This window comes from Talpa occidentalis, unplaced genomic scaffold, assembly GCF_014898055.3.
Source record: "Talpa occidentalis isolate TD23 unplaced genomic scaffold, MPIMG_talOcc4v2.1 talOcc4.9, whole genome shotgun sequence".
Classification (NCBI taxonomy): Eukaryota; Metazoa; Chordata; class Mammalia; order Eulipotyphla; family Talpidae; genus Talpa; species Talpa occidentalis.
This window is the reverse complement of record NW_023605305.1, coordinates 32,832,146-32,859,886: the sequence shown is the minus strand read 5'-3', so window position 1 is coordinate 32,859,886 and position 27,741 is coordinate 32,832,146. Positions and strand designations below refer to the sequence as shown.

The window sequence follows — 27,741 nt, the reverse complement described above, 5'->3', positions numbered from 1 at the left end:
GTGCAGGTTTCCTTTTGGATTAGTGTTTTTGTGTCCTTTGGGTAGATTTTAGGAGTGGAATCGCTGGGTCATATGGTCGATCCATTTTTAGTGTTTTGAAGAGCCTCCACACATCTTTCCATAGTGGCTGGACCCACCAGCAATTGTAAGAGGGTTCCTTTTTCACCATATCCTCTTCAGCAGTTGTTTTCTATTTTTTCTTTTAGTTTGGGGCATTCTCACATAGCCAACTGTATTGTTTTGAATGTGGCTATCCAGTTCTTCCAAAACCATTTATTGGCAAGACTATTTTTTCTCTTGTTGAATAGCTTTGGCTTCCTTGTTGAAAATCAGTTGACCAGGTATATCTCCTGCCTGCCTGTGACTATGCGAGTGCTTCTCATTTTCTTTCTCCTTTACTAATAAACTTGTTCTTTTAAAATGTTTTTAAAAAGTAAGAAAGAAAAGAAAATCAGTTGACCCTAAGTGTCTTTTTTCCCCTGAATTCTCAAGTGATTCTGATTTCTCCATTTATTTTATGTCTGTTTTTATACTAGTACCACTTGGTCTCACTTAATTGTAGCTTTGTAGTAACTTTTAAAATCCGTAAGTTTGCATTCTCCAGCATTGTTCTTTTTCAAGATTGTTTTGACTGTTTTTAGAGTCCATTACAATTTGGTCTGAATTTATTACTATCCCCTATTTTAGACTATCCATGTTACTACACTAAAAATGGATCTATACCCCCTGTTGAATTGATTTTCAACAAGTATGCCAAAACTATTCAACAGGAGAAAGAACAGTCTTGTCAATAAATGGTTTTGGAATAACTGGGTAGCATATTATTTTTGCATCCCCATCTTTTAAGCCAGCACCTTATGTGAATGCTGACTAATAATCACTGTTAAAATTAATTCCATATTGAGCCTCCTTGGTGGCGCAAGGGGTTAAGCACAGCACTGTGAAGCTATTCACAGCCTCTGCAGCAAGAGTTCAATCCCCAGCCTGCCAGGAAGCTACCCACATGGCGCAGCAGACCTCTCATGTCTTGCTGCTGCTCCCCTCAGCAGTGTATTTCAGTCATTTTGCCTGTTCTTCCCACTCTGTCTCTAGTGAATCCTCGTGCCCTCCACACACCCCCTCCCCACACCTCTGGTCTGCGCTCCTGTTCTTGCATGCATAAATAAATCTTTAAAAAAATTTACTCCATAGTTATATTTGTTGATCTGAACAAATGCAGGTCAGCTATGTAATTTGCATGGCTTAAAATGAAGATGCAGGGCCCCTTGTTCAAATAGCAAGAAAAAAGTATCTTTAAAGTTATTAAAATATGAAGCTTTTCCTTTGTTCAGTGATCTTTTGCTCAGCTTGTCCATGGTGTATTTTTACTTAATTTTTAATGTCATTCTAATTAAAATTTTAAATTATTAAGCATTTTTTTACTGTTTATATTGTGAAATACCAGTGTAAATGCAAATGTGAGAGCATTTAACTATTATGTGAAATAGCTGGTGTTTCTTTGTACATGTAAGCTTCATTCTTACCAGAACAAGGGAATCACTACACAAAACTTACTTGACTGTTTTTTTTTTTTTTTTTTAAAGATTTATTTATGCATGCAAGAGCTGGGGTACAGGCCAGAGCTGTGGGGGTGGTGGTGAGAGGATTCACCAGAGACAGAGCAGGGAACTGAACAGGCAGACTGACTGAAATACACTGCTGAGGGGAGCAGTGGGCGAGCCTGGAGAGGTCTGCTGCGCCATGTGGGTAGCTCCCTGGCTGGCTGGGGAGATCGAACTCTTGCTGCATAGGCTGCAGATAGCTTCATAGGTTGTGTCTTAACCCCTTGCGCCACCAGGGAGGCCCTACTCAGCTGTTTTTATTTTACTTCTTAACATTCTATCAACACACTTTATCTGTGATTTTGACAGGCCTGAAAGGAAAGGGGACTTGTACTCTTTCCTTCTTCTGTGTCATCATTTTTAGCATAAGTGGTTTGTTAAGACATGAGTATGAAAAAATGTTACAGGCTTTTTTTTTTTTTTAATTCATGTTTATTATACTACCTTTTTTTCTGTGTTTTTTTTTTTTAAAGTCTTTTTTTTTAAGATTTATTTATTTATTTATACATGCACTGGGTACAGTCAGAAGCGTGGGAGGGTGAGAGAATTCACCAGAGCCAGAGCGGGGAGCAGAGCAGGCAGAAGGACCGAAGTACACTGCTGAGGGGAGCCGCCGGCGTCAGGAGAGGTCTGCGCGCCATGTGGGATCCTCCTCCGGTGGCCGGGGAGCAGCCGGGGATCGAACCGACTCTGCAGAGGCTGCGGGCAGCTTCGCTAACCCAGCGCTCAACGGCTGCACCACCGGGGAGGCCCTTTTTCTGTGTTTAAAGGAAGTTACGGCTCAAACAAAATGTGGCATCTTAGGCTGTTAGTACCCACCCCCCCTTATTTAGTAGTAGACCGCATGTTTACCATATGCTTTGAGTCTTGCTGAACTTCTACAAATTGTGTGTCTACCGGAATGCTGTCCTTAGGGGGCATCAACAAAATTAAGTAAGAACGGGATTTAAGGAATGGAGGACATGCATTTTGCATGTATCTCCTCTGCTTACTTTGTTCCATTGCCCCATCAGACTTTATTTAGAAAACACATTTTCAAAGTTAAAATTATCTTTGACAGTAGAATTTTAAACCAAGCATGTCTTTCTGAGCATGGAACACTGAATGACTATATAATCATTAGTCTGAGGGATTAGTCCTGCACAAGAAATACTGGAAGTGGAGGGGGGGACCTCCCTGGTGTCACCTCTGTGGCCTGAGTTTGGTCTCTGTCAGGGAGCTAACCCACATTGCACAGCAGACCTCTCCTGTCTCACTCGCTGCTTCCATTAGCACTGTGTTTCAGTCAGCCCGCCTGTTCTGCTCCACACTCTTACCTGGTGACTCCTCTCTCACACCCCCGCCCCGACCTACACCCCAAATCTTTTACGGAAAACAAAACAAAAATATATATATATATATACACACACATACATGTATATATTGAAGGGAAATACTAACATCCATTGAGACAAAGAGGTTGCCATATTTCACCTTGTACTGCTATTACAAATGTTTAATTACTGTGTCTTGAGGCTTTTTGAGGGTTGTATTCCTTGTTGTCTTGAAGCTAGATGCCGCCATGAAATTTATTTTGGTAAATGAAATGTGGGCAAATGTGGCCAGTGCTATTCCTTCACTCCTTGTTTTGCTAATAGTGGAAGGTAACATTAGATTAAAGCAGCTTGGATTGCTGAACCAGTGCATGAAGGACAACTGCCAATAGTCACCTGAACTCACAGAGGATTTTTCATGAGTTAATAAATAAATCAACTTTTAGATAGTGATAAACATTGAGTAAATAGGGATTGTTATTGCAGCATAACCTGGTTTATTCTGAGTGAAACAGTGTGAAATTTCAAAATGAATGCGGCCTTTTTAAACACAAACCTTATAGGACCAGCACTGTTATATATTATTGTTAGGGAAAAAAATAATGTCCTAAGCTAATCCCATACAGGCTTTGTAGACTCCACTCCCAATCCAAACTAAAGCCATCAAGACATTGAAAAAGACAAATCCCATCACCACCAAAAAAAAGGTGGCTGGGACCTGAGGGTAAAGTTAAGCAGCCAGGTTGGGTATAAAAACCAAACACGTGGGCCTTGGGGGTCTCACGGCTCCTGGCTTGCAGCCAGCTCTCAGAGCACCATTTGGAATTCCTAATCAGCAAATGGGGTAAGACTCATTTAAATCTTTGTCTCCCACTTTTCTCCCTGAGCTGTACATTTCCTCATTTCCCCTTCCCTTGTAAATAAACCTTTTATTAACCTTTCGCGTGTGCCTACAGTAGAACATTAATAAGTCCTTTTAAGCGTGCGGGTGAGGACCCACAGTCAGGCACCCCGTTTTGTATCGGGGTTGCTCTACAACATTATCATTTTTGAAACTATGGACATTCTAGTGAACCCACTCAAAAAGTTGTTGGTATATTATTACAAGTAAATATCCAGGAAATAATTGATAATGGAAGAATCAAGAACTCCAGTATATCTTGCATCATAGAACTCCCCATATGCAGTGCTAGATCTAGATTGTTTATAAGGAAGAGGAAATGGCTTGGGTAATTTGGGAACCCAGATAATCTCTAGATTATCTATATCTTTGGAAAAACACCAAAAAGTAATTGGTAATCTCAAACTGTTTAAACCAACAAATTGCTTGTGAAAAGAATTACTTAAATTAGCTTTGATCGTTGTCTGGTGAAGATTCTAATATATAATCAAGTGACCTTAAAGGCTTACCAGATGAATAGGAAAAAGCTTGAACAATCCTGGAAGCCTAAGTAATCAGTCTTTGGGTGGACATCTAGGTAACTTAGTTTAGAAATACTTTGTCTTGAGGCATTCTGAGGGTTGTATTCCTTGTTGCCTTGAAGTTAGATGCAGCCATGTAATTTTTTTTGGTAAAATGAAATGTGGGCAAATATGAGTTCAGGTGATTATTGGCAGTTGTCCTTCATGCACTGGTTCAGCAGTCCAAGCTGCTTTAATCTAATGTTACCTTCCACTATTAGCAAAACAAGGAGTGAAGGAATAGCACTGGCCACATTTGCCCATCTATCCTTACGCCAGTACCAGACTGTTTAGATTATTGTTGCTTTGTAGTAAATTTTGAAAGCAGTGTGAGTTCTCCAGTTTTCTTTTTCTGAATCGTTCTGGCTGTTTGAAGTCCCTTGAAATTCCACATAAATTTTAGCATTGCTACTTCTACAAAAATTGCTGTTGGGATTTTGATGGTGACTGCAGTCAATCTGTAATCACTTTGGATTGTATTGGTATTGTTGTTGTAGAGCAACCCCGATACAAAACGGGGTGCCTGACTGTGGGTCCTCACCCGCGTGCTTAAAAGGACTTATCAATGCTCTACTGCAGGCACACGTGAAAGGTTAATAAAAGGTTTATTTACAAGGGAAAGGGAAATGAGGAAATGTACAGCTCTGGGAGAAAAGTGGGAGACAAAGTTTTAAATGAGTCCTACCAGATCCGCCGATCAGGAATCCCAAAATGGCGCTCTGAGAGCTGGCCGCCAGCCAGGAGCGGTGAAGCCAGGAGGCGAGCTATCGCGAGCCAGAGAGAGAGCAAGGCCCACGTGTTTGGTTTTTATATCCAACCTGGCTGCCCAACTCCACCCTCAGGTCCCAGCCACCCTCCCCTTGGTGGTGATGGGATTTGTCTTTCCCAATGTCCTGATGGCTTTAGTCTGGAGTGGGGGTGGAGTCCACAAAGCCTGTATGAGATTATCTCAGGACATCCTTTCCCCCTAACAATTCCCCCCTTTCACTTTTTGCCACCATTTCCATGGTGATGAAGATCAAACATATGGATTCTGGGATACAGTCTCAGATGAAAATTTTCCAGGGTTCCAGTCTGAAAGAAAACGAATCCCTCCAGGTAGTGTCCATTGTGGAAAGCAAAAGTCCTCCATTCCTGGAAAAACAGTTCATCAGTCCCAGCCAAAAGAAAACATCTGGAGGCATTAGCCAGAACAAGACAGCAGATATGTCAAAAATCACAGGAAAAAAAATCTTAAAATGGTTCAACTTATGTAAAGACAAATTCTCTCAACCTTGATCCCAAATTTTTTTAAACAGCATAGCAAAAGTTTGCAAACCAAATCTACTTTTAAACCATATTGCCTATTTTTTGCATAAAATCACAGGGCAGAATAACTAAGCAGCAATTTTTAGCTGGCTCCGTTGGAATACTCCATATAGGATTCAGAGCGAACTGTTGACATCCGGTCCGTGTAGGCTTCTGAAAGAAGTTGGTTTCATCAGACTCCACCTGGGCTTTCCTCTTCTCGAGGGTACCAGGGACTTTTCGTTGGCCGGGTTGTCCAGTCCTGCCAATGGAGGCAAGCTTCCTCACCTTCTTTGGAGGTCTCTGGAACCCTACAAACAAGGCAAACAGGTTCTCCTCTTCTTGGTTCAGCTCTGTTTCAACTTTCTGGAAGAGCTCCACACAAAGCCACACAATGAAACTTATGTCCAATTTTTTTCAGTTTAAACAAAATCCCTATGGAAGTTATGCAAAAACAGACTCTGAGATAAGTAGTAAAAGATTACTACCACTATTTTTATGCCGTGTTGGTATCAAGGGGAGAGAAAATGCAAACACAAGTTAGCTTTGTTGGAAAAAAAAATTACAACCTTGCTGCAGATCCTGGTCACCAAAACAAGAAAACTTTGTGGATTTAGAGCAAAATGCAAAGAAATCATCAGTATTATTATGTCAAGGAAAACTTAGTAAATATGAGGTGTATTTCCAAGTCTATTCAGTCCTTAGTAGAAAAGTTTTACTCTCAACAGTTCCATCAATAGGAATCTGTTGAGACCTTTTCTCCCTATATTTTCAGAAACAATTTCTGTAGATGTGAAACAATTGAATTATAATATTATAAGGTGACAATCACCATTGACAATTTACATACATACCAGATACTACTGTTAACATTTTGTACATACCAAAGTTTTACCATTTTCCCAAGTGACAATGCTTCCCTTCCAGTTTTACTTCATTAGGTAAAATCCAAATAGAACAAATTCATCTAATGCCTTTCCCAGGAGGAAAGGGAGAAACTTTGTGGAGTGTCTCAGGAGCTCTACTGAGGTTCCACAAAATTTCCTTGCATCAGCCAAATGACAGGCTACCAAATTTGTACTTGAATTTAGATTTCTGGGAAGCTTTGCCATAAATATCAGAAAAATAACAGAAACAACAATGTTCAATCTCTATGAAGGCACCGGCTTAGTTCAGTAGCACAATGTTGACAATCAAACCATAACCTTTAGTTTTTCTCATAACTGGAGACTCTCTTTTTTTTTTTTTTTTTTTTTTTTCCAACGTCTATGGGCACCATGTATACCAATTTGTCAATCACTTGAGGTCAAGACAAGGACACAAGGAAAGGACATACAGACATACAACATATAGACACAAAGAGCTCATTAGTTACCATTTATCACGCGTGGGATATCTCATGCAACTGCAGTTTCACTCATTGGCCAAAGTAACAAAAAGAAAGCAGAGAAAAAAATCTCAAAGGTAAAAAAAAAGCAGAAAGTTAAAAAAAAATAACAAAATCAAAATCAAGATTGAAAACCTTTCTGTGTAAAAAAAAAATAGTGGCACCATATGCATGATCCTAGATGTTATTTCACGTCTCCTAAACTTTGAAAAGAAGAAGATTGGTTAGAGCATGTTAGTTTTCTCAGGGTTTCTTCAGGAAAAAAAAATGAGTCCTTGGGTATCCTGCAACAATAACTGGAAAAGAAGTCAGTAACATTCAAGTTTTTGTCTGTTTCTTAAACAAATATCTCAAGTCCTCAATGGGTTCACAAGACCAATGGGACTTCGTCTCTGGGTCAGTTCCTCCTGGGGCTTTCTTAACTCTGGAATGATGTACCCAGGGTTTTATGCCTGCAAGTTTCAGAGAAGTATGTGTGCTCAACAAGACATCATAGGGACCAGTCCATTTTTCTGACAGCTGGTTTTGAGCATCCCCGCTCTGCCAAGTCTTCAGTAAGACCTGATCTCCAGGTTTGAAGGGATGCAATGGTTGATCAGGAGGCATAGAGATCCTTGAGGTTGCAAAATTATGAATCACTGCCAGAACCTCCTGGATGTGTTTCACATATTGCGTGATCCGGCAATCTTGTGTTATTTCCGGACTGGCTTTCAGAACTGAGGCCTGAAAAGGTCTTCCAAACACAATCTCAAAGGGGCTTAATTGTAGCCCACTTCTAGGTGCCACTCTTATGCGGAGGAGGGCAAGGGATTGTACCTGGTCCCAACGAAGTTGTGTTTCTTGGCACAGTTTTGCCAAGGTTTTCTTCAAGGTGTGGTTCATCTTTTCTGTTTGCCCGGAAGACTGCGGTCTCCATGCAGCATGCAATTTCCAGTTTATCTGTAACGCACTGCTCACTGCATGGGTGACGTCAGAGACAAATGCCGGCCCATTATCACTCTGGATAGAGTCCGGCAACCCAAAGCGAGGGATTATCTCTTTCAGTAGCTGTTTGGCAACCTCGGAAGCTTTTTCCGTCTTTGTGGGAAATGCTTCCACCCATCCCGAAAACGTGTCGACAAAAACCAAGAGATATTTGAAATTGCCTGTTGTTCTAGGCATTTGTGTGAAGTCCACCTGCCAGTCCTCAAAAGGACACTTGCCCCGATATTGAACCCCAATGGCTTTAGGGTGGGAGTCAGTCTTGGGGTTGTTCCTGGCACATAATTCACAACCTCTGGTGATCCGTTGTGCTATTTTGTGTAAATACGGGCCCTTCAAATATGGGCGCACTGTTTCTAATAGGGCATCTCTCCCATAGTGAGATCCCTCGTGAAGATGTTTTAGCACCGGATATACCAGGGCCTCCGGGAGGAGTATCATCCCATGAGAGTTTACTCTCCAAGTAGAGCTGGGATCAAACTCAGTAAATCCCCATGCACGAGCTCTCTCCTCATCCCGCTCGGTGTATTCAGGAGCATACTGAGTCAGGTCCACAAGAGGGATGAGTGCACCCTATCTTGTTTTAGCTAACGCTCCAATTTTTTTTTTCTTTTGGCTGGTATAATGGACTATTTTTCAGAATGGAAAACTGTCATACTGGACATTCATGGACAATGCTGCTGACTAATTGTTGCTTCTCTTATACACATTGTAACCCTAAAAAAGACTGTCTCCTAAGACTACACCCTGAGATTGTGCCACCATAGATATGGTGGAATAAAAATTAAAAGGGGGGATTGTAACAGGGTGGTCCCCAGGAAAGGGGAAAGTTCCAGGTTCCCTGCCCCACCCAAGGGAGGGTGGAGCTGAGCAGGAAGAGGAGAAGCTGCAGAAGAGACTGAGGAAGGATGCAGGATGGGGCAAGGAGACCTGGAAGAGGCACATGGAGCCTAGAGACATGTGAAGAAACTGCGCTTGTCTTTTGGGTTGTGGACTGGGTGACACAGATGTGGGTGAGACCCGTGGGGAGGTGACAATGGCAGTTTTTATCTTGATGTTGATTTTGCTCTTTTCCTTCCGGGCTTGTCCAGTTGTTTGTGACCCTTTTCTGTGGGTCCCCACTGGAAGATGTTTTAGACTTGTGGTAGACTTTGGGGCCTTGTTCTGGGCCGATCCCATATGGATGGACTTTTACCCACGAGGGGATGGGTAACTTTGGGTGCTTCATTTAGAAACTAGACTCTTTGCCTTACCTGTATTGTTTCCTAGTTTTATTAAAGTTCCTTCCCATTAAAGTCTCATGTGTTTTGTGTTGATGCGGCGGATGGCAGAACCCATTTAGAATAGGCAGGTTTGCGGGGCTTGGGCTGCCCCTCTCCCTGTCCTATAACATTGTCACAATTTCGCTAACAATATAAGTTACTGAAAAAAAACGTAGGGCCTCTGTGGGGGTGCAGCTGATTGAATGCAATGCTGTGAAGCTGTCCGCAGCCTCTGCAGCACTGGTTTAATTCCTGGCTGGCCGGGGAGATACCCACGTGGCGCAGCAGACCTCTCCTGTCTCACCCGCTGCTCCCCTCGGCAATGTTTTTGGTCCATCTGCCTGTTCTGCTCCCCACTCTGTCTCTGGTGAATTCTCTCACCCTCCTGCACCGCTGGCCTGCACCCCAGTGTCTTGTATAAATAAAATAAATCTTAAAAAAAGAAAAGCAACGTGAAGGAAGTGAGTGGGTGGGTGAGCAACACACACAGTTCATGAATTCTGATCAACACCAGGTTTAGTCAGCTCTGGGAAAGCAGCCTAAACAGTTCTTGGGATTCTTGAGCTTAATAACAATGATCGAGGGGTGGAGTGCTTATTCCTTTTAAGTGAATGATAAACACTGTGAAAGGTGTGTCTTCCAACTTTCTATTCCCTTGTGGCTGTAAGTCACATGAGCTTAAAGTACTTCCTGATTCTCAACATCCAGTCACTCCTAAGCAGTCATCAGATTCTGAGAAGGACAAGGAAGAGAAGGAAAGTAGGGAAGTAGATGAAAGGAATCCATAAAAGAATGTCATTCCATTGAAATCTTTAATAGCTTTCAGTAATACTTTGTAGTTTTCAATGTATAAATCTTTCGCCTCCTTATTTAAGATTTATTCTTAAGTATTTAATTCTTTTTGATTCTCTTGTAAGTGGAATTGTTTTCTTAATTTCCTTTTTGGATTGTTCATTCCCAGTGTACTGAAATAGACCTGATCTTTTGTGTTGATTCTGTATTCTGCAACTTGCTGTATTAATTTTTTTGGGTACATTTTTGAAGATTTTCTTACATATAAAGTCATGCCATTTGTGAGCAGAGATACTTTTACTTCTTCCTTCCAGTTTTGAGGTCTTATTTCTTTCAGTTGCTTAAATTGCTCTGGGTAGAACTTACAGCATTACGTTAAACAGAAATAGCAGAAATGCAGACATCCTTGTCTTATTCCTGATCAGTTATTTGGAAGAGTTTGGGAAGAATTGGTGTTGATTCCTTAAATGTTGAGTAGACTAAAGTAGGTTCTGAACTCTCTTTTTATTGGGATGTTTTGATTATTCACTGAGTATCTTTGCTTGTTAGAGATATATTCAAAGTTTTAATTTGATGTCTCAGTTCAGTAATTTGTGTTTTATTTTATTATTTTTTAAATTTATGCATATAAGAACTGGAGTATAGGCCAGAGGTGGGGGGGTGGGTGAGAGGATTTATCAGAGACAGAGTGGGGAGCAGAACAGGCAGATCCACTGAAATACATTGTTAAGGGGAGCAGCAGGTGAGACAGGAGAGATCTGCTGTGACATGTGGGTCAGCTCCCAGGCCCAGGATCAAACTTATGCTTCAGTGGTTGGCGATAGCTTGATAGGGCTGAGACTTTGACCCCTGCGCCACCAGGGACACCGTTAATTTTTTGTTACTAACTTGAATATTCTTGTGTGTGTCTGTGACTCTGTGTGAGTGTGTGTGTGTGTGTGAGAGAGAGAGAGAGAGAGAGAGAGAGAGAGACACAGAGAGAGAGAGAATGAGAACGAGAACTCTGTCCATTGATAGACATTTAGGTTGTTTCCATATCTTGGCTATAATAAGTAATGCTGCAATGAAAAGGGGGGGGTAGCAGATATCTTTTTGAGTTAGTGTTTTTATTTTCTTTGGATAAATATCCAGAGTTGGAATTGCTGGATCATATGCTAGTTCTATTTTGAATTTTTGAGGCGCCTCCATCCAGTTTTTTTTTTTCTTTTTTATTTAAATGGTGAAAACATTTATATTTAGAATTAGCCAGCTGGACTCAGTTTAGATGATCCCAGTTTTGTTGGCAACATTCATAGCATCATAGCAGGAGCCAGTGGAACATATGCCTTCTTCTCTTGATCAAGTCTGATCAGGATTTTGACCTTGGCCACATCAGTGTCATAGAACTTCTTCACAGCCTGTTTGATTTGCTGCTTGTTGGCCTTGTCCTTCACAATGAGCATAAGTGTATTGCTGTCTCTTATCTTCTTCATGACTGACTAGGTAGGTGCTCAGTGGAAACCTGATGGCATAGTGGTTAAGCTTATTTATCCTGGGAGTGATCGTCCAAGGATATTTGGGTTGCTTTTGGAGTTACAGTGTTCTGGTCCTCTGAAAGTAGGTGACAGATGGATCGTCTTTTTCTTGTGACAGTGGACACCTTTCAGCACTGCTTTTGTGACCCTCAAAGCTTTCCCTTTGACTTTGGGAGGGATAGAAACTTTACTTTTGTTGCCATCTTTGTTAAAAACCATACTGTTTTCATAGTGACTGCACCAATTTACATTCTCATGAACAGTGCAGAAAGTTTCCTTTTTTTAAATATCCTTCCAGCATTTGTGATTGCTTTTCTTTTTGGTAATAACCATCTAACAGATTTGAGGTGATATTATTGTGCTTTTGATATGCCTTTTTCTAATGATTAGTGAGTGATGTTGAGCATCTTTTATGTACCTGTTTACCATTTGTGTGTCATCTTTGGAATATGTCTTTCAGATCTTCTGCCCAATTTTAAATTGGATTTTTTTTGTTATTGAGTTGTAAATTTTAAAATAATATTAATTTGGATAGAGATCAAGGCAGAGAATGAGTGTAGAGGACTGTACTAAAAAAAGAAATTATTAAAAACTAGGTTCAAGTTAAGTAAGATGATTCAGTGGAGACATAATTAGGTAAATTTAACTAATTGATTATTTGGGAGGAGGAAAATATGCTTTTGTGTAGGCACAGAGGGTTGGGAATAAATGGCAGTGTTTTGATACTTTTAGGTAATATTTTTGTGTCTGTATGATGTATAGTTACATGAGTAAAGGTGTTCCATTGCCCAAATTTGTACTTTAATACATTAACCAAGTAAAAATCAAAGCTGTTGCATTTTAATTCCATAGAGATTGCTTTAGTGATTCTAAATTTTTATTCATATTATTCATCTGTCGTTAGAAGTGTAGTCCTGAATGTAAGTCATACAGGACAAAGAGAAACAGTAAAAAAATCCTGATTTCTGTAAAATATAGTGTACAAGATATTTCTAATATAGCAATAATTTAACAAAATGCAGTGTTTTCATCTATAGTTTGTGCTCTGTGAAAAACACATAATTGTACCTATTTTACAACAAATAGATTCTGACTGAGTTTATGTTCTTGTCAGATTTTTTGGAACTATATATATATATATATTTAAAGATTCATTTATTTGTACAAGAACTGGGGTACAGGTCAGATGTGCGGGAGGGTAGGAGAGTTCACCAGAGAGTGCGGGGAGGGGAGCAGACCAAAGACACTGCTGAGAAGAGCAGCAGGCGAGGCAGGAGAGGTCTGCTGTGCCATGTGGGTTTCTCCTTGGTCAGCCGGGGATTGAACTCATGCTGCAGAGGCTGTGGACAGCTTCACAGTGCAGCGCTCAACCTGCTGTGCCATGGGGGAGACCCTAAGCATTTATATATATATATATATATATATATATATATATATATATATTTATTTATTTATTTATTTTTTGTAGCAGTCACAGCAAAATTGGGCAGGAAGTACAGAGTGCCCATATAGGAAATTCATACAAATAGCCTCCCCCATTATCACCATCCTGGCACTAGAGTAGTACATTTGTTATAAGTGATGAACCTATGTTGACCGGTCACTATCACCCAAAATCTTTAATTTACATTTTGGGTCATTATTAGTGGCCTGTGTCCTATGGGTTTTGATAAATGTATAAAGTCATATAGCCACTATTGTAATGTCACACAAAATATTATTACTTTATAACTCTGGGTTTCTATTGGTTTTTAAAATTTTCTTCAGAAGAATTTGAACTCCTTTATGCTTCGGGGATAAAGAAAGTCAGTTAACATTATTTTCCTATGTTTATCAAGTCAAGTTTGAAGTAGGTGAGTGGTATAATTAAGTAGTGCTTAGTAGTGAAGTCATGTAGGCAAGACTACAAAGTTTTAACTGGTTTTAAACAGTTACAGAATGTTTAAAATGCTTAGAAAGTTACAACTAACCAAACTTTGATTTCTTGTTTTGCTTCTAGATTGGAATTTTTTTTTTATACCTTTTTCTTTTCACTGTAGGACATTAATTGCAAGGTTTATTTCCCTTTTAGTTAATTTTTTTTATTGTGTAATGTAAAACTTACCTCTAAGATTACCTGTTTTTGATGTCATATTACTATAATTATGTTAGACCCTTCTTTCTGCTATTTGGCTGCTGTTTACTAAGTGGGTTTTAACACCTCATTTAGTTTTCATTTTTCACTATTTAATTTTGAGAACAAGTTTTTTGGTGTTACTGCAATTTTTAAAAAATGACTTTTTTTTTTTTTAATAGTTTGCTTGCCTAAACTGGATTTGAAGCAATTCATACTACTGAAGATTTGCCATTTTGAAGTCTCACAATTGGAAAGAAGCAGGTTTTCAAATAATGGAAGAGTCTAAGACCTCTAAAAATGAAAATCATGAACCAAAGAAGAATGCTTGGGCTATTTCTGAAGAAAGCAAAGCAGCTAAAGTTATAACTAATCAGACTTTGAAAGCTAGAAATGATAAATCTTTAAAAGAAATTGGGACCAGCTCTCCAAATAGGAATAGTAGTAAAAAAAATAAGCAAAATGATATTTGTATTGATAAAACAGAAGTTAAATCATGTAAAGTAAATGCTGCCAATGTACCAGGCCCTAAAGATTTGGGGTTAGTCCTTCGAGATCAAAGTCATTGCAAAGCCAAAAAATTACCTAACTCACTGGTGAAAACAGAGAAGATACTTGCTTCACAGGCAAAAGTAGAAAAAGCACCCAATTTACTGATAAAAGCAGAAAAATCACCAAAGTCACCTAATTCACCGGTGAAAGCAGAGAAGGCACCCAGTTCACAGGCAACAGTAGCAGAAAAGGCACTTAGCTCTCAGAGGAAAGCTGAAAAAGCACCCAATTCTCAGATGAAATCAGAAAAGGTGCCCACTTTACCAGCAGAAGCAGAGAAGGTATCCAGTTTATTATTGAAAGAAAATATGAGACACACAGAATTACAGCAGATTGGGAAAAAAATTCCAAGCTCCTTTACTTCTGTGGACAAAGTGAATGTTGTTGAGGGTGAAAAATCTACTCTGGAAAACTCAACGCGATCTCAGAAGCAACAAACATGCACAGATAATACTGGTGATTCTGATGACAGTGCTTCAGGAGTGGAAGACATATCAGATGATTTGAGTAAGTACAAATTAGATTATCTTGTAAGTCATATTTTTGGACTCAATTAATGTTCTTTAAATTATCATTTGATTTTAACTACTTACAAAAAAGGACAATGTTATAGCTTTGAAAACTTAAAAAAATAAATAAGAAAACCTTTACATTTATTGTGGTAGGTAAAAAACCAGTGCAAATATAAATTTAGTGATTTTTGTATTCAGTATGTATATATTTTTCCACATACTCCCCTGCCCTCTCCCTCTCTGAGTGGTTCGGGTAATATATTGCTTATTCACCTGACGAGCGCGTGCGTGCGTGCGTGCGTGTGTGTTTGTTTATATATATATATATGTTTCTGATAATATGCCAAACATGTATTTACAGTGGAAAGCTGAGAACAACAGAACACTGCCAGACCTTGCGGAAATTTCTAATTAGATGGATTTGATACAGATAAAGTGGTTAATTTAGTTCATTGCCAAAAACTTATGAATTAAAAAAGCATGATTTAATTGAGGGACTTAGACTTTGTTGAGAAAATGCTTGTAGGAATATGACTGAGATTCAGTGACTGAAACAGGGAATTGTTGGGGTAGTGACAAAAGATGCAGCTGATAAAGTACACAAGAATTGGAGAATAAAGGACCTTTTAGAATATGATAGTGTTTAGATTTTATTATAAGTGTTTTGAGAAGCCATTAAAGAATTTTAAGGAAAGTTAAAATCTTTTGGCTATCTTGCAGCCAATTCATTGGCCAAAACAAAGACGGGAAGTAGATTGGTTTGTATATTGCTTTTTACTTGAGAATTATTGGTATAAAATTCATTTCCTTCTGGATCTTGACCTTAGCTATTGTTTATAAATATTGTCTAAGTCTTTTGAGTACTTTAATCCTGGTTTTGTTTAAATTAATGAATTTTCCTTAGTTGTCTTTTTTCCTTATGTTTCTGATACACTTTTTAAAGAAAAAGATTTATTTATTTATGCATACAAGACCTGGGATGCTGGCCAGAGGTGGGATGGGGGGAGAGAAGAAAGGATTCACCAGAGACAGAGTGGGGAGCAGAACAGACAGATTGACTGAAATACTTTGCTGAGGGGAGCAGTGGGCGAGACAGGAGAGGTCTGCTCTTCCCTGTGGGTCAGCTCCCTGGCCAGGGACTGAACTTATGCTGCAGTGGCTGCTGATAGCTTCTAAAAACTATTTCTAAATCATCATTTACCATACTTTCAGAAACACGTATAGAGTTCAGAAATAGTTTCTTTTTGTTTCTGGTGGTGCACAAAATGATAGTATATTGATAGACTTTTTATTTTTTAAAGATTTATTTATTTATGCATATAAGAACTGGGGTGAAAGCCAGAGGTGCAGGGGGTGAGAGGATTCACCAGAGAGAGTGGGGAGCAGAACAAGTAGATGGACCGAAGTACACTGCTGAGGGAAACAGCGGGCAAATCAGGAGAGGTCTGCTGCGCCATGTGGGTAGCTCCCTGTCTGGGGATTGAACTTGTGCTGCAGTGACTGCGGATTGCTTTATAGGTTGCATCTTAACCCCTTGCACCACCAGGGAGGCCACACCCTAGACTTTTTTTTTTTTTTTAAGATTTATTTATTTATGCATATAAGATCTGGGGCACAGGCCAGAGATGAGGGGGGTGAGAGGATTCACCAGGGACAGAGTGGGGCGCAGAACTGGCAGACTGAAAGAAAGACACTGCTGAGGTGAGCAGTGGGCGAGGCAGGAGAGGTCTGCTGCGCCATGTAGGCTGCTCCCTGGCCAGCCAGGGGATTGAACTTGCGCTGCAAGTTCAACTTGTGCTTCGGATTGCCCCATAGTGCAATGCTTAACCCCTTGCGCCACCTGGGAGGCCCTGACCCTAGAGTATTTTTAAAAGAAACTGTAATAGAGGTATCTTTTTGTATATTCCAAAAATTATCAGGTTCATAGTTGTACAGATAAGGCTTAGGAGAAGTCCCAAAAAATGTCAGTTTAAAGACAGTATCCATTATATAATGGTGCTGGTAGCATTTAGATAATCTGATACCTGAATCTAATCTAATCTATGATCTAAGCAGGATCATACATGAATGATTGGAGCTAGGAATTATTAGAACATATGATCACTTCTAAGGGTCCGATTACTTGAATTAATGAAAAATCTGATTTAAAGATTTTTGCCTTTTTTTAAAAAATATTTATTTATTTATACAAGCACTGGGTACAGTGAGAAGTACAGGAGGGTGAGAGAATTCACCAGAGCCAGAGCGGGGAACAGAACAGACAAACTGACGAAATACACTGCTTAGGGGAGCAGCGGGCAGCAGGAGAGGTCTGCGGCCATGTGGGACCCTTGCCAGCAGCTGGGGATTGAACCGGTGCTGCAGAGGCTGCTGGCAGCCTCGCAGCCCAGTGTTCAACCACTGCACCACCAGGGGAGGCCCAGGAATTTTTTTTTTTTAAGATTTATTTTTATTTATTTATTTTATTTATTTATACAAGCACTGGGTACAGTCAGAAGTGCGGGAGGGTGAGAGAATTCACCAGAGCCAGAGCGGGGAGCAGAGCAGGCAGAAGGACCCAAGTACACTGCTGAGCGGAGCAGTGGGCGGCCGGAGAGGTCTGTGCGCCATGTGGGACCCTCCTCCGGTGGCCAGGGAGCAGCCAGGGATTGAACCAGTGCTGCAGAGGCTGCGGGCAGCTTAGCAACCCAGCGCTCAACCGCTGCGCCACCGGGGAGGCCCAAGCCCAGGATTTTTTTGAGGGGGAAAAATAAAGATAAAATAAAGTCCAACAAAATAAATGAGGTGACAGTGAAATGGTTAAGTGTGTAGATGTCTGAGTAAAATTCCATGGGTTTGAATTCCCATTTCCTCTGTTAAGAACGATGATCTTGGATAAGCTGCTTATCCTTTAAAACAATGTCTCAGTTTGCTCATAATTTCAGAAATGGAGATGCTGCATCCTATGTTGTGAAGGCTAAGTAAAATAATCCAGTAGAGTCTATCATTTAGTACTACTTTGATTATAGTTTTGTTATTTGTTGAATGGAGAACAAGTTGAACATGGAGTTAAGTTGAAGTAGCATAAGGAATCTAGTAGACCAAGTAGAGGTCCTTTTGGGAGACTTGGTTTAATGAATTAATAAGAATAATTTATAGTATGGCAATCATTTTTTAAAAATAAGTGCTTCCCATGTTTTATTATTAATTTTTTTAATTGAGGTAACGTTGGTTTACAACATTATATGATATTTAGAGGTGAATCATCTCCACATTCATGTGTTATTACAAAACCACACCCACCATAAAAACACCCGTAGTCCTCCATCATAGTCCATTGTGCTCCCTGTTCACTTTGTGCCTCTCATGTTTTAAAGAATTACTTTCACTATGTATAATATTTGTCAGTTATGTTTATACATTATTTAACACTTTTTTCCTCATATGAAAAAATGCAAATTAATGATTTATTAGATTGCCTTTTGTAAATTAAATAGAATTAAAGATTATATCTATATCATTGTCTTTTTGGACTTAATCAGTATTAGAAAAATTTCATTACTCTAAGGCCAATGTGATATTAGTGGATAAAACTCCATTAGGCCCAGCTTTAGCTCTTACCTAACACTTCTACCTCTTTTCCATTTGCCATTTATTAACAAATGTTTTTTGAGTGTCTGCTATGTGCAAGAAATTGAACCAGGTGTACAGCAAGGAACAAAGCAGGTAACACTGTTCTTACTGAGTTAATATTCCAGTGGGAAAAGACAGACAGAGAACACACAAATAACAAAACATAGTAAATTAGGTTGTGATGAATCCTCTGAGAAAAATAAATCAGGAAAGGTCATAGGGAATGCTTCTGCCGTTTCTGGTATTTCAAATTCAAATTTGTCACTGAGAAGGTGATATTGCAGCAAATATGTGAGAGGTGAGATTGTGATCCTAGTGATTATTTGAGTTGACAGTATTCTAGATCTAGGCTTCCCAAAGTTTAGTTCTTAGTCATCTAGAAATAGTATTAAAATGAAGATTTCTAGGCTCCATTCCTAGAGGTTTGTGATTAGAAAGTTTATAGCAGGGCCTGAGATACTGGATTTCTAATAAACTCCTGAATGTGGTTCATTATACTAGTCAGGCTCATACTTTTGAGCAGCATAATCTTAACTCATTGGCATACTTTCATTCATACCACCCTTCATTGTGTTTTCAACTTAGCAGCCGGAAGATCCTGTTAAAATTATTTAGGTCACATTGATACTCTACAAAATGTTTCAGTGGTTTCCCATACATCAGAATAAAAGCTGGTGTCCTTTATGGTCCTGTGTGATCTGCAACCCCACTCCCTATTTCTATTACCTTTATCTGTTTCTTACTCTTTCTCTTTGCACCAGCTGCTTGACTTCATTGCAGTTCTTCAGATGTGAGGGCAAATGCTCACCTGATAGCCTTCACATTTGTTGTCTCCTCTGGCTAGAACACATTTCTCTCAGATCCCTTTTTATGCTAAGTTTATATTGCTGGGTGCTAGAAATGTAAGGATGAAAACACATAGTTTCTGCCTTAAAAAGATAACAGTCTAGTTGGGAGGGAGATAAACAAAAAAAATATTGGTGTTATGATATCCAGAACTTCAGTAAAAGCGAAAGAGGAGCCTGGTGTGGGTTTGTGGTCTAGAGTATATCTGTTCTTTTAATTGCTAGTGTATCAGTGACTGATATTTGGGATTAGCCTTTTTATCATACTTCAGAGTCTAAAAATGGTTGTATTGGTTTTGTGTTGGTGAGTCTCATCTTTTGATAATAGGTTGGTGGAACAAGATAGTGTATGTGTATAAATTGAATTGTTTTATGAAGAAGTTAAAAAAATTACCAGTTCTGATAATGGTAATGAAGTGATTGCTTCCTTTTTTAGGTAAAATGAAGAATGATGACTCTAATAAAGAAAATTCTTCAGAGATGGACTATTTAGAAAATGCCACTGTGATAGATGAATCTACATTGACACCTGAACAGAGGCTAGGCTTGAAACAAGCAGAAGAACGCTTAGAAAGAGATCACATCTTTCGACTGGAAAAGGTATGCTATATTGTTTCAGTTATTTGGAGGGAAATGTGTGTTTCATAACTTTACTAAATACAACTCTTTATTTTCTATTGCTAAGTAAGAGATAACATTCATCTTTCCTTACTTCCCATTCCTTTTCTCTCATCTTTTCTCCCTTTGTTCTGCAGATACTTAGATCTGTGAGTCTTACTTCATTATTCATCCCAGGGGTCTTCAAACTATAGCTAATCCTTTGTTTTTGTGTTTTTCTTTTTTAAAATTTGTGGTAAATATACCAAGCCCCTTGTTTTTTTTTTTTTTCCCCCCAAGCCCCTTGTTTTTGTAAACAAAGTTTTATGGCAACACAGCTGTGCTGTTTGTTTATATATTATCTACGCCTTCTTTTATAATACCATGGCAGAGTTGAGTTGAGTAGTAGTTATTGGGACTATATGGTCTACAGAACATAAAATACCTACTTTTTACCAAAGCATAGTATATTTACCAAAATATTACTTTGTCCTTTTGCTGTCCCCTAATTTATTCATTCATCAAATAAATAGATACTTGTGCTTGTTACCTCGCAAGTACTGTGGTAGGCATTGGGAATATTTTGGTGAAAATGGTACAGTTTCTGCCCATTGGAAGTTAATAGTCCATTTGGAGTGAAGAAATAAATTAGCAAACACTACACAATTTACTAGATTTCCTCCTTTCCCCAGTGGTTTCTCTTTTCTTTCCTCTTACGTATTTACTAAATAATTTTTGTAAATTATGAGCTGTTCTGGCTATTGGTATCTTATTAAGTGTTAATTTCTTAACCTAGAAATACATATACCTGCCTTAACAGAAACACTGCTCGGTGTTGAAAGAAAGAATCATGAATCATAAATAATCTGTTCACAAATAGATACTTGGGATATTTGTATGTATACAAGAAAATAGGTCTTTGTTCTTGATAAATAGGAAAGAAAGAAATGGTATGATTTTATGTAGTTCAGAAAAATTAGGTCATTTCTAGATTGAAGAAGGCAATTCTGGGTATTAATAGAAGTTATGAGAGAGTAGTCACCCTATAAAAATAGAATGTAATATCAAGGAGTAGAGGTCCATAAAGGAGGAGATTATATGGTTTGGATAGCTAGTCTCACAATATCTTGATTAGAAGGAAGACTTTTTATTGCAATTTGCTAGTTTACTTGGTTCTGTCTTCCCTCTCACTTTCTTTTCCTAGACCTAGAATTGTAGATTTTCAGGATTTATATATTGTCAAGATAAATATTGAGTGACAATTTATATATTGTCAAGATAAATATTGAAAGCAAATATTCATGTGCTTTGATAAAAAGTCAAATTGGGGTATGTGTGGCATTTTTTAAAAACATGATACTGTTTTTCTAGGATATACTAATTAGAGAAAATGTGTAAGTAAGTAATAGCAATAACAATATTGTTTGAAAATGAGATTGTAGACAAAGGAGGGACAAACTCAAGTTGAGATATAGAGGCATCAATTTGAGAGAAGTTTTATTTTTTTATTTTTTTTTTTAAATAATAAATTTTATTTTTATATTCCCCCATACAATTGTAAAAGCCCCATTCTGACCCCAATCCTTCCCTTCCCGCCCACCCCCAAAAAGTGTCTCTGGTTCATAGTTTTTTGTTGATTTTGATTTTCACTTTCTTATATTCATTTTCCTGGTCCCTTATTTAAGTTTTCTAGATTCCTGCTATGAGTGAGACCATCCGGTATTTTTCTTTTTCTTTTTGGCTTATTTCACTGAGCATGATCCCTTCCAGCGCCATCCATGTTGCTGCAAATTGCATGTGTTTATCTTTTTTGAATGCTGAGTAATATTCCATGGTATATATGTACCACATCTTCTTGATCCAGTCATCTATTTTTGGGCATTTGGGTTGTTTCCAAAGCTTAGCTATTGTAAAAAGTGCTGCTATAAACATAGGGGTGCAGGTGTTCTTTGGAATTGATGTTTCTGTGTCCTTTGGGTAAATACCTAGGAGTGGAATTGCTGGATCATATGGAAGCTCTATGTTTAGTAGGTCCAGAAATCTCCACACAGCTCTCCATAGTGGTTGGACCAGTTTGCACTCCCACCAACAGTGCAGAAGAGTTCCTTTTTCTCCACACCCTCGCCAACATTTGTTGTTGCTAGTTTTTTTAATATGTGCCATTCTCACTGGTGTGAGATGGTATCTCATGGTAGTTTTGATTTGCATTTCCCTGATTACAAGTGATGTTGAACATTTTTTCATATATCTGTTGGCCATTTGCATTTCCTCTTCAGAGAAGTTTCTTTTTAGCTCTTCTGCCCATTTTTTGACTGGATTATTTTCTTTGTTGTTGCTGAGTCTCATCAGCTCTTTGCAGATTTTTGTGATCAGTCCTTTATCATTAGTGTTGGGTGCAAAAATGTTCTCCCAGTTGGTGGGGTTTCTCTTTGTTTTTGTTATTGTCTCTTTTGCTGTGCAGAAGCTCTTTAATTTGATGTAGTCCCAGCTGTTTATCTTTGCCTTCACTATCACTGCTTTGGGTGATGTGTCTGTAAAGATGTCTTTGATGTGCAAATCCTGTAGTGTTTCGCCTATATTTCCTTCTATGTATTTTATGGTTTCAGGTCTTATGTCTAGTTCTTTAATCCATTTTGAGTTGATTTTTGTGTATGGTGTGAGGTAGTGGTCAAGCTTCATTCTTTTGCATGTAGCGACCCAGTTTTCCCAGCACCATTTATTGAACAAACTTTCTTTGCTCCAATGCATAGTCTTTGCTCCTTTGTCAAAGATTAGTTGACCATAAATCTGTGGGTTTATTTCTGGATTTTCTATTCGATTCCATTGGTCTGTATGTCTGTTCTTGTTCCAATACCATGCAGTTTTGATGATTATGGCTTTGTAGTATAGTTTGAAGTCTGGGAGTGTGATGCCTCCATTTCCTTCTTTTTTTTTCAGTAGAGCTTTGGCTATTCGGGGTTTTTGGTGATTCCATATGAATTTCATCAATAATTGTTCTATTTCTTTGAAGAATGACATTGAAATTTTGATTGGAATAGCATTGAATCTGTATATTGCTTTTGGAAGGATGGCCATTTTAATAATGTTTATTCTTCCAATCCATGAGCAGGGGATGTCTTTCCATTTCTTTGTATCTTCTTCTATTTCTTTTAACAGTGTTTTATAGTTTTCTTTGTATAGGTCCTTTACCTCTTTTGTTAGATTTATTCCCAAATATTTGATTTTTTTTGTTTCGATAATAAAAGGGATGGTTTTTTTGATTTCTTCTTCTTCAGATTTGTTGTTTGTGTATAGGAAGGCTACTGACTTTTGCGTGTTGATTTTGTATCCTGCCACTTTACTGAATTGATTGATGAGTTGAATTAGTTTTTCTGTGGAGATTTTGGGGTTCTCTATGTATATTATCATATCATCTGCAAATAGTGATAGTTTGACTTCTTCTTTTCCTATTTGGATTCCTTGGATGTCTTTCTCTTGTCTTATTGCTCTGGCTAGGACTTCCAGTATTATATTGAAAAGCAGTGGTGAGAGTGGACATCCTTGTCTTGTTCCAGATCTTAATGGAATTGCTTTCAGCTTTTCACCATTGAGAATGATACTGGCTGTTGGCTTGTCATAGATGGCCTTTATGATGTTGAGGTATGTTCCTTGTATCCCAAGAATTTCAAGGGCTTTTATCATGAATGGGTGTTGCACTTTGTCGAAAGCTTTCTCAGCATCTATTGATATTATCATATGGTTTTTATATTTCTTTTTGTTGATGTGTTGGATAACGTTGATTGATTTTCGGATGTTAAACCATCCTTGTGTCCCTGGAATGAATCCAACTTGGTTGTGGTGAATTATCTTATGGATACATTGTTGGATTCTGATAGCTAAAATTTATTGAGGATTTTTGCATCAGTGTTCATTAGGGAGATTGGCCTGTAGTTTTCCTTTTTGTGTTGTCCTTATTCGGTTTTGGTATTAGTGTAATATTGGCTTCATAGAACGTGTTTGGTATTGTCCCTTCCTTCTCAATTTTTTGGAAGAGTTTGTGAAGGATAGGCACTAATTCGTCTCTGAATGTTTGGTAGAATTCATTTGTAAATCCATCAGGTCCTGGGCTTTTGTTTTTGGGGAGGTTTTTGATTACCATTTCAATTTCGCTAATTGTAATTGGTCTGTTTAGGTGTTCTATTTCTTCTTTATCTAGCTTTGGGTGATTGTAGAGTTGTAGGAATTTGTCAATCTCCTCTAGATTGTTGAACTTGTTTCCATATAACTGTTCATAGTAGTTACTGATTATTCTTTTTATTTCTGCTGTGTCCGTTGTGTTTTCTCCTCTTTCATTTATGATCCTGTGTATTTGTGCTTTCTCCCTTTTTTCCTTTGTGAGCCTGGCTAGGGGTTTGTCTATTTTATTTATTTTTTCAAAGAACCAGCTCTTGGTTTCATTGATCTTTTGGATTGTTTTTTTAGTTTCAATTTCATTTATTTCTGCTTTGGTTTTCATTATTTCTTTTCTTCTACTGGTTTTGGGGTTTTTTTTGTTGTTTTTTCTAGATCTTTGAGCTTCGAGATTAGGTTGTTTCTTTGAGTTCTTTCTTGTTTTTTGATGTGAGCTTCTATTGCTATATATTTTCTTCTTATTACTGCTTTTGCTGCATCCCATACATTTAGGATATTGGTGTCCTCCTTGTCATTCAATTCAAAGAATTTTTTAATTTCTTCTTTGATCTCCTCGTTAGTCCAGTGGTCTTCCATTCGTGTGGTTTTTAATCTCCATGAGGTAGGATAGTTCCTTGCCTTCTTTTTATGGTTTATTTCTAGTTTGATGCCTTTGTGGTCAGAAAAGATGGTTGGTATGATTTCAATCTTGGTGTATCTGTTGATGTTTGTCTTGTGCCCCAGTATGTGATCGATCCTGGAGAATGATCCGTGTGCGCTTGAGAAAAATGTGTACTCCGTTTTTTTTGGGTTTAGTGTTCTATAGATGTCTGTTAAGCCCAAATGCTCTAGGTCCTTATTTAGAGCTTTAGTTTCTTTACTTATTTTTTGTCTTGTTGATCTATCCATTGTTGATAGTGGTGTGTTGAAGTCTCCCACTACGTATGTGTTTTCTCTGATGTCTGTTTTCAGAGAGGACAACAGTTGTCTGATATATTTTGGTGCTCTTTCGTTTGGTGAGTATATGTTAATGAGTGTTATTTCTTCTTGAAGTATTGTCCCCTTGATCATAATGTAGTGACCATTGGGGTCTCTTTTTATTTTTTTGAGTTTGAAGTCTGTTTTATCTGATATAAGTATAGCTGTTCCTGCTTTCTTTTTTGGCCCATTTGCTTGTAGGATTGTTTTCCATCCTTTGACTTTGAGCCTATTTTTATCTTTTGTAGCTAAATGTGTTTCCTGGAGACAGCAAAAGGTTGGGTTTTGTTTCTTAATCCAGGCTGCAACTCTGTGTCTTTTTATTGAAGAGTTTAGTCCATTTACATTTAGAGTTAATATTGATATGTTAGCATCTGTATATCCCATTGTGTTTGTCTTTCCTTTGATTTTATTTATTTATTCTTTTGATAACTTTTTTTTTTTTTTTTTGGTCTTTTTTCGTTGTTATTCGTCCCTCTGAGGTTCTGGCTTTAGGATTCCTTGTAGTATTTTTTGGAGTGGGGGTTTAGTCGCAATGAAATTCCGGAGTTTCTCTTTGTCTGGGAAGGTCCATATTCTTTCTTCATGGAGGAAAGAGAGCTTTGCGGGATAGAGTATTCTTGGTTGGCATCTGTTTTCTTGGAGTCTGTTGACTATGTCCCTCCACTCTCTCCTTGCCCGTAGTGTTTCTTCAGAGAAGTCTGATGTCAGCCTGATTGGTTTTCCTTTGAATGTTATCTGTTTCTTCCCTCTTGTCAGCTTCATTATTTTTTCCTTGTCCTGGATTCTTGGGAGCTTTACTATTATGTGTCTTGCTGTGTTTTTCCTTTCGTCGTGGAAGTTTGGTGTTCTTCTTGCTTCTTGTATATCAGTTTTCAGCTCCTTCTTCGCATTTGGGAAGTTCTCTTCAATTATCTCCTGGAATATTTTCTCTGTTCCTACATCTCTCTCCTCTCCTTCTGGAATTCCTATAACTCTTATATTTCCTTTCCTCATGGAGTCAGATAGTTCCCGGAGTCTTTCTTCATTCTTTTTCCTTCATACTTCTCTTTCCTTTTCTGTTTTGGTTCTTTTTATTTCTGTGTCTTCAAGAGTACTTATTCGTTCTTCCATTTCATCTATTCTGCTTTCATTGCTTTTCCCAGAGTTCTTTAGTTCCTCCATTAATTCTTTGATCTCCTGCATTTCTTTTACTTCCCTCTTTAGGGACTCAATTTCATTCTTCTGACCATTGTTTTCCCTCTTTAGGGACTCAATTTCCTTCTTCTGATCTATCACTTTTTTAATCATGGCAATTTTAAATTCTCTTTCTGAAAGGCTCAGAAGTTCTTCCAAGTTGCTGTCGTTGCAACCTGGGGAGTGGTTTTCTTTTTGTGGTGTGCTTCTTTCCTGAGGCGTTGTTAGGTTGCGTGTGGTTCTTCTACTCCCTACTGTCTGTTTTCTAATTTGTCGTATGCGTTGGGACACTTTGTTGCTCGGACTGGCTGGCATCTTGGGTGAACTTCTCCGCTCCCCTCTGGCTCCTGCAGGAGCCATCTCTGGCTTCTGGGGGAGCTTTCTGATGGTTTTAGGCAGTTTTTACTGAAGAAATGTCCCTGTTCTATAATGGCGAAGCGGGATGCAGTCCCTGCGCCTCCGGTCTCAGGCACACTCTTCTGTGTGCCCGGTCTGCCCCGGACGTGGGTGCCTGCTCCCTCTGTGGGCTCAGACTGCTGGTCGGAAGGGGCCTGGCGTGGGCTAACTTCCCGGCTGGCCACTGGGTCCTCCAGAAGCCTTCTGCCCTTCTCAAGCAGTCTTAAGAAATTTCCTGTTCTATGGGGTGTTAGTGACTTTTTTTTTTCCTGGTCGCTAGGTGGCGCCAGAGATCTCTCCTATTGTCCTTGGGGGGCTGTTTTTCGCCTCCCCCTACCCCATGGGACAGGGAATAGAGCGGGAATGGTAGGGTAAGCCTCAACAGCTTTGGGGTGCTGTGTCTGCCTTGTGCCCCACCGTCGTGGAGAACCCACGCCCCGAGTTTTCGTGCCCCGGGTCTCAGTTCAAAGCCCTCAGGTCCAGGACGCGGGCTGTAGCCCAGTTCAGTGGCGCGGGAATGGCGCCTTTTGCACTGCTCCCGTGCCTGGGCGCCTGGTTCCTGCTCACTCAGGGAGGGACTTTCACCCCCGTGAGGGTCTCCGCGCGTCTCCCCGCAAGCCTAGGTCGCAGGCGCAGGGACCTGGGCAGCGGCGATCCCGGTCTGCACTTGCTTTTCAAGCGCGCCGCCAAGAGCGCCGTTTTTCCGCGCAAGCTTACCGGCAGCCCGGGCTGTGTGCGCGTCTCCCGGGGTCTTTGTTCTTCTCTAATGGCGCCCGGAGCCGTTCGCTCACCGCCGCGGCGGATCCTGCAGGGTTCGCCACAGCTCCCGTTCACGGGGTGTGGTGGCTGCAATAGTTCCTTTCCACTCACAGTCCCGCTTGCTGCATAGTTTGTTCTTGTTGGCCGTTTTGGTTTGTTGTTTTCCTCCTCTCTGCCGGTGGAGAGTGCTGCCTCTGTGGGCGGGGGAGGGGAGCAGGGTTCTGCGCTTTCCTCCCCTCTAGTCCTCTTTTATGGTAACTTTCTTCTTCAGGTAGTTTGCTGGAGTCGTCCGTTTATCTTCCGTGTCCCAGTTCTCACTGGGACCTGCCGCTTTTCCTCCCTATTAACTTTTTTTAATGGGAGATCTTACTCGCAGCGTCTCCTCGCCGCCATGTTGCTCCGCCCCCCTTGAGAGAAGTTTTATAAGGAGGCAACATTGGAACTGAGTCTAAGA

The 27,741-nt window shown here is 39.3% G+C and overlaps 1 protein-coding gene across 10 annotated transcripts in view; it reads left to right on the top strand.

The window, feature by feature from the left end:
* TUT4 (terminal uridylyl transferase 4) overlaps window positions 1-27,741 on the top strand; it is a 107,434-nt gene that overhangs the window by 10,651 nt on the left and 69,042 nt on the right. For all 10 annotated transcript variants that reach the window (XM_054691451.1, XM_054691450.1, XM_037500420.2 and 7 more), the window contains exons 2-3: window positions 13,894-14,770; window positions 19,669-19,832. In XM_054691451.1, the coding sequence (XP_054547426.1) occupies window positions 13,987-14,770; window positions 19,669-19,832 (948 nt within the window). In that variant the 5' untranslated portion in view covers window positions 13,894-13,986. The remainder of the gene's footprint in view (window positions 1-13,893; window positions 14,771-19,668; window positions 19,833-27,741) is intronic.